This window comes from Euphorbia lathyris, chromosome 8 (assembly GCF_963576675.1).
Source record: "Euphorbia lathyris chromosome 8, ddEupLath1.1, whole genome shotgun sequence".
Classification (NCBI taxonomy): Eukaryota; Viridiplantae; Streptophyta; class Magnoliopsida; order Malpighiales; family Euphorbiaceae; genus Euphorbia; species Euphorbia lathyris.
This window is the reverse complement of record NC_088917.1, coordinates 7,096,105-7,103,477: the sequence shown is the minus strand read 5'-3', so window position 1 is coordinate 7,103,477 and position 7,373 is coordinate 7,096,105. Positions and strand designations below refer to the sequence as shown.

General features: G+C 32.3%; 1 protein-coding gene across 8 annotated transcripts; it reads right to left on the bottom strand.

Moving 5' to 3' along the window:
* Positions 1–511: 511 nt before the first annotated feature.
* On the bottom strand, positions 512–5,144 carry LOC136203365 (protein DETOXIFICATION 15-like). 8 transcript variants are annotated; one of them, XR_010674805.1, is made up of 7 exons: positions 5,056–5,144; positions 3,988–4,917; positions 1,604–1,660; positions 1,284–1,522; positions 1,072–1,189; positions 879–1,004; positions 512–772 (listed from the first exon to the last, which is right to left on the bottom strand). XR_010674805.1 is itself a non-coding variant. In XM_065994490.1 (6 exons), the coding sequence occupies exons 2-5, from the start codon at positions 4,035–4,037 to the stop codon at positions 1,110–1,112; spliced, it is 426 nt and encodes a 141-aa protein (XP_065850562.1). In that variant the 5' UTR covers positions 4,038–4,917; positions 5,056–5,144; the 3' UTR covers positions 512–772; positions 1,072–1,109. The 8 variants fall into 8 exon arrangements, 2 of the variants coding, with proteins under 2 accessions (XP_065850562.1, XP_065850561.1); XR_010674806.1 differs by having other exon boundaries at positions 879–973; XR_010674807.1 differs by having other exon boundaries at positions 879–1,189; positions 3,883–4,917.
* Between the last annotated feature and the right edge of the window lie 2,229 nt (positions 5,145–7,373).

Sequence of the window (7,373 nt, the reverse complement as noted above, 5' to 3'; positions counted from 1 at the left end):
GTGTGATGTTTTAGAGATAAACTAGACTATCTAGTTTAGGAGAGGAATTATTAGCAGTATTTGAATTATCACTACTAGAAAACTGTCGAACAGTGACGGAAATTTCCGTCATAAAACGTCTATTTCCATCACTATTTCACCTCAGTGACGGAATTTGTGACGGATCAAAACCGTGGTTATATCAGTCGACGCAGATTTCAGTTACGTTTATTGTGACGGAACATTGTGACGGACTGCTGACGGAATTCCGTCACTAAGTGGAAACGGATTTCGAGACGGAAATAAACGTTAAGATATCCTCATGTATTTACTGACGTTTTTTCGTCATACAACTATGACGAAATACAAAGACGGACTAACCGTCAAAATCTTCATACCGTCATTAAATTCGATTTGTGACGGAATTCCGTCTCAATATAATGTTTTTAATTTTATTTTAATACTAAATAATCCATTTAAAAGAATATTTTATAATTCATATATGTATATATATATAATAAGAATAAGAATATAGCTTAAACAAAAAATACATTAATATAAATCCATGTAAGATCATAATTACAAAAAGTAGGCTAATATTAGTTGCGTAATATTCTAATAATCTAATAAAATGTTTGTAGACCCTATATAAAATTAGCCTCCAAATTGTGCATCATGCATACCCAAAAAATTTGATGGCGCCCCTTCAAAACGCTTTAGCACGCATGCATCCGTTCCATATTAGAATGATATTCAACAACACGACATAGCGTCCCTTTGCAAAACAGAAGACCTGAAGAGAAAGAATAAACCAACAAGTAGCCCGTGCACAAGAAGAATTAGTGAGGCATGAGAATGATGCCATTGAATTTTGTCTAATGAAGCAAAAATTTACACACCTTAAGATGCAAAATGAATCCACAGAATATTTGGCTAGAATTACAGATCTTGAATCAAATGTAGAGAAAGTGGAGGAAAAATTACAGAAGCAGAGCTAAAGATGCAAAATGAATCCACATAATATACTGTGAAAGAGTCAGTATATCAGTACAAAACGTAAAATCTATTACACTTTTTTTTAATGATACGCACCTTTCCTCCAACATGGAAGACGAAAGCTAATACAACAGCTAAAGGAATCCCAACAATATAATAAGAACCCATATTAACAAATGCTCCAACTTTTGCCACCCACATCCTCTGCACGTCCCTGAATTTCACAATTTTATTTCATTATTGCAATATGCCAAACATCAGAGTCATATGAAATAAACACACAGATTGTGACAAACAGACAGGCAGACCTGAAAGCACTGTTTGGATAGCATTAGTGAAATGTGAAGTTGCAAGAATTGGCATCATATGAGCCACATATTTCACCAACTCTTTGTCATGGCTAAACAAATGGCCCCAATATCTTCGACCAGAGATAATGATCGTAGCCACAGTAAAACCCTCAATAGCAACCATAAAAACCACAGCATAGACTGCTAATCGTGCCGCTTGTGGACGGCCTGCACCGAGTTCATTTGACACTCTCTTACTGTAATCAAAACATTTTTGTTTTGTTGTTTTCCAGAAAAAGTAGGCAAAATTCAGGAGTTTATATTAATTTCACATGTACCTTACAGCACCAGATAGACCGAAAGGGAGCATGTATGTCAGCATATGCATATTAAAGCTGCAAGTGTACAAAAAACATACACATGATTAAAACATTATTGTATTGTATTGTGTATATAGAATATTCTACTTGGATCTTATGACTGATTGGCCCCCTAAATAAACTTCGAATATCAATTTAGTCCAAATTTGATTTTTCTTCTTCTTCGAATTAGTATATGATTTGATTATATATAGGTGTACCCATTTCTGTTGCTGACACGTATCAATTTTGGGAGAAAGTAGAAGCAACCTTTTTATCCATTTATTTTTGAAAGTACCATATTCCATTAGTATTCTATTTTTCCTTTCTAGTTGTGACTAATTTGTTAAAATATATTGCATTTGTTTCATTTTACACGTTTTGTACTGCGGAAAAACTAATTTATATTCCATGAGATAGTTGTTTTCATCCACTTACTCACTAGAGTCAGTATATTATGCAAATACCATTCCCTAATCAGACAGACTAGACTGAACATAATCGGGTGCTGGTTGCCAAGGAAAAATGATCCTCCATTAGGTAACAATAACAGAACTCTAATCAATGGTATTCACGCATTAAAGCACGTGACAATTTTCTTGCCATTCAGAAATCGTAGAAGATAAATTTGGAAAATTGAAGCCTTAGCTTAATAGCTATCTTATTCACACATAAAAACAGAAAAACTTGGGTTTACCGTACAAGAAACAACATGTTTGCACAGTTGTACATAAGAATGAAAAACTCTTACTAGTATCAATTTGCTTCAAGCATTAATTGGCTGGATAATAACTAGAAATGTCCACATAGTAGAAATATCTAGTTTCAACTATTCCAAACAAAATCAAATAGAATATGTTCCTGTTACTAGTAAACTAGAACTTGGGAACTTCTATTTATATCAAAAGGATTTAAAAGAACAACCATTAAATCATGATCATAAATAGTTACTTGCTAGAAGGCACTACTGATATTACCAATAATTAGGAAACCTTCATGTTATACATTTATATAAATCCCAAACTAAAAAAATCTTATTTACAAAATTGGACTAATTGGAAGTGACAATGAATTCATGCAAGTATCATACCCAATTTAGGGCTTTCAATTTTTAAATTGACCAAAGGATTTAAAAAAACAACCCCTTAGACACAATTATCATTTTTGTTGCACTTATATCATATATAATCCTATAGAACATATAAATCACATAACACGAGTATGACATGACAATGGAAAATGCAGGGTTATTAGGTTCTCATATGAGAATGCGATTTACAGAGAAAACTCACCCTACATTACCTTTTTGACATAATTATCATTTTTGTTTCATTTATATCAAATATAATCACTTGGAATATATATAGATCACATACTACAATTACAACCCAAAGAATGTGCATGAACCAACACAGAAAAGTATAGCATAGATCAGATACGATGACACTTGATCAAAATTGATATACCAACACTTATAAAGTCAAATGCACTTTCCTCACTCAACTTTGTCAGCATCACATTCATGCTAAATTGAATTTCTGTTTGACTTATGAGCACTCTGAGAAAGTATAGAAGCAGTATATATTGCCAAGAGATTCTTAGAAATTGAGCTTAAAAACATAAGAAAATGAGATTAGGACGGGTAAAATGCGTCTACGGTTATTGAAGTTTGGAGTCGATTTCAAACATATTATTCAACTTCGTTTTCTTTCCATAAAATCACTGAACTTTACATTTGATATCAATGAAGCAATTCCATCAAATTTATATACAAAAACTAATAGTTTAAGCCCAGAGATTGTTAGAGAAAAAGAAAGAGGGCTTAGAAACTAATCAAATGAGATTAAGGATGGGAAAAATGCAGCTACAGTTATTTGATATCATATAATCATCTGTCTTCTTCTACGCCATGTTAACATTCCAGTGAGTTTTTATACACAAATTGACTAGAATCACTTATTGAAATCAATATCCCAAGCTTCAGTTACCGTCTATGCAATTTACCCTTAGTTTCGATTTTTATCATAATTAAGGAATTCAAATCCACCATCTTATTGAAAAAGATAACTTGTAATACAATTACTGACATGAGAAACTAAACTTATGTTCATACTCTATCCTAGCAGCTTTATATATTCATCAACTCAACAAAAATTCTCTTATGTTTCTTTCTAATTCAATGGACTATAAGACGTCAGTAAACTCAGAATTCTATTTTATAAATAAAGTGATCAATGTTATATAGGGTTAGATATTACCTTTTCCAATAAAATCTTACAGGGAGCGAAAAAGCACCCTCCTTGAAGTTCTAGCAGGCAGAGGAAATGCAATGAAGAGCATAATGGTGGAAGGAGCTCACTTACAATAACAAATATGCCTCCAAGTTTTGTCTTAGTAGGCTGATCACATACATTAGTGCCCGACTAAACAAGTCGCCTATCACCTGAAAATTAGAGTAAGCAAAAATGTAATCGACAGGGGTATACTGAAAACACCATAAAACACCTTGTACCTTCAAAACTAATCAAATACTATAATTGAGAAATTCAACCAGCTAATTCACTTCAAGGGTGACTTACACACCCATAAATATATACCATATTATAAATATATTTAAGATTAAATGGGGTTAAATGGCCAAGTTGACCCGATCCACCAACTCAACCAGATGAACAGTTTCTCCAAACAGAGAACATATGGTGGAACTGTCATTATAATTTCATTAGTATCTCCAGGTTTGGATTCCAGGACATTCCAAAATAGCTTAAACAAATAGAGAAGACAGCAGAAAAGACAAGCAAGAGATGGTTTCCCGTTGAAATCTAAAGATGCTGAATCAGTAAACAGGTGTATCAAAATCTTAGGAACTAAAATCAAAGTAATGTTTTCTTTCAACAAAAAAAAATTAAACTAATGCTAGAACTTGGTAGTCCCTGTGGATCAAACGGATAGAAGAAATCCCTAACTTCTCAGCATGGAATAGTTTGGAAACAGAAATAAAAGTAAAAAACAGAGCAAAAAAGCCCAAGTAAATTGAAAAAGGAAACCAACGATATAAGGAAACAAAGTAACAATCCTCGAACTCGGCTTTGTGCACTTAAAAATACCAGAGAAAAAATTAACTAGAACCAAACATGACAAAAAAAAAGAAAAAAGGAGATTAAGGACCAAATCGTAAGCTTAGAGTTAAAAAAAAACTAATCTTGAAATTAGGTGGACGACTGCATTCTAGTTTCCAGATCCGCTGCCCTAAGTCGCGAGAACCACCTCCTCTTTGCAATCCCTAGCCATTCCTGAGAGTGGTAGAGAAATTACAGAAGAAAATAGGTCAGAGAGAGCAAAAGAAGTTTAAAAATGTAAGAAGCAAATAATTAAAAAGGCATGAACTCGTCGGATTCTGAAGTGAAACCGATGCCAGCAGTTTTGTTTACCTAAGGTTTCACTGTGTAGAAGAGAGGACTCGAGATCGAGAGAGAGAGAGAGAAGGAAAAAGAAGAAATGAAGATGGATACGTGGAATGGATAGAGCTGAAAGAAGATGAAAAAAAAAATATGGGGAGGAGAAGAAAACAACGTCGTTTGGAACAAATTGAACCCAAATATCCAATTTGTTTTATGTATATTATAATTTAAGATAAAGTTAAATTATAATATTACTTTACTATTGTGACGGAATAAATAAAAGCGTCTCTAAAAACGTCAATGCTCTAAGACGGAATAATTTCCGTCTCGAATTCCATCAAGTATGATCGCCAGAATTCTCCTGCTAGTTTATTGTGACGGAAAATTTCATTCCGTCTCAATTTTCCGACTCAAACATTGACGGAACGTTTAGTGACGGAATTCTGTCTACAATCTGTGACGGAAAATATTCCGTCACAACATTCCGTCTCAGTTTCAGGATTTTCTAATAGTGTATTAGCAATATTTGACTTAGTCCTTGCAGTTTCTATTAGTTAATAGCATTTCCAATTCAATGAAAGACAAGTCAGTTGCCAGAATCTCTAATTGTTAACACTTGCATTTGGAGTTTCCTTCTCACAAGGACAGTTTTCTCTTTTTTCCCTGCATTACAGAAACATAATTATCAGACAACATTATATACATCATTTAAGATTACATAAAACTGTTTTCGAACCATTAAAGATACAAATTTAGAATATAAGTTAAATGAATAACATTCTCTTACGTGAGTTTTATTTTCAAAGTCCACTTTTTGGTAAGCAAGGGTTTAATATGACAAAAAATAAAAAGTTCAGTGGTTTAATGTGTCCAAATAAAAACTCAATGGCTTAATGCACAAAAACATAAAAATAAAATATGAGAATTCTTTTTACCAAATTTCAAATATGGTGTCCTTTGCTTTCATCCAAATTTTTAATGTGTCAAAATAAAAGTTAAAAAAATTTGAACGAGTTCGATTTAACAACAAAATATTTTCTTATGAGACTTGTTATCTATCGTGTGCAAATGACCTCACATGTCATTCTTTCAGTAGTATTTATGATGGATCCAAAAGTTACTATCAAAAATCATAAATGGGACAAGATAATTACAAATAGATTCAATATTTACAAGTCTTTTATGCTGCTAAAAAAAATTCAAACAAATAATTTTTATATGAATAGACACATCCTTGTAAGAAAGAATAAAATAATTGTTTGACAAAACAATAATTAAAAACATGAATTTCTGATATTTTAAATTAAAAATATTATATAGGATAAAAGCTATAAACATAGGATGGTTAATTGTAAAACAAAAATCCAAATATGATTTTCTTTGTAATTTCCTCATCATAAGTTCTAGTCCATACTTGAGGCATCAATCATCTATTGAAAAGAGAACAAACAGAAACTTTACCTATACTAAGATCCTTTTCTTATGAAACTTTACCATATTCCTTCTCACAAGTAGTATGGTCAAAAACCATTACATAAAACACCAGATCTCCATCATATCTGAAAACCACGAAATCCCCAATTTGCAAATCGTGATCTTTAGCAAACTGTTTCCAACCATCTTGAAATCGTCTGCCATTCACCTTCACAGGCCAAAGCTTTTCCCCTTTTCGGCTTCCCAGTATAGCTTTCTCACATGCTTGTCCCTTCAAGTGCTTAGAGAAAGCAACTGAGATTAACTGCAAAACAAAAACAAAATTAAAATGATAATCTTTCTTCAAGTAAATAATTATAGTAAGAAAATAATAGGGAGAGAAAGATAGTGATTTCGCTTACAAAATCATCCTCAAAACCTGGAAGGAGTGGCTTGAAGAAATGTGGGGGAGTGAAAAGAGTTGTAGACATTGTGTTTGTAAAATGTGGTTAACTTAAATTTTTTGTTGTTTGATCTTAGTATTCAAAGTAGGCAGAGAACATATGTAGTAGGTGAATTGAATATGTTAGAATTCAATGTATATAATAAGTAACTAAATAGTGCCAGATTAGTTTCCTTTTCTATTTAATCCATATATAGCTAATTTTTGCTGTAGTGCAAAGTTAAAAGAGGAAATTAGTTTTTGCTGATATGTAGCTCATTTTTCTGTTATTTATCACCTCATGTTTTGAATGGTTAAACAAAGGCTTAATACATCATTTGCTCCATGAATTTGTTCAAAAAGTTTGACTAGTCCGTGAACTTTCAAAGTGTCCCAATAGCCCTGAACTTGCATAAAATATTTAGTTAGCCCCCTGAACTTAGTAGATATGTGGAATATAAAAACATGGGTAATTTGTCACTAAAATTATATT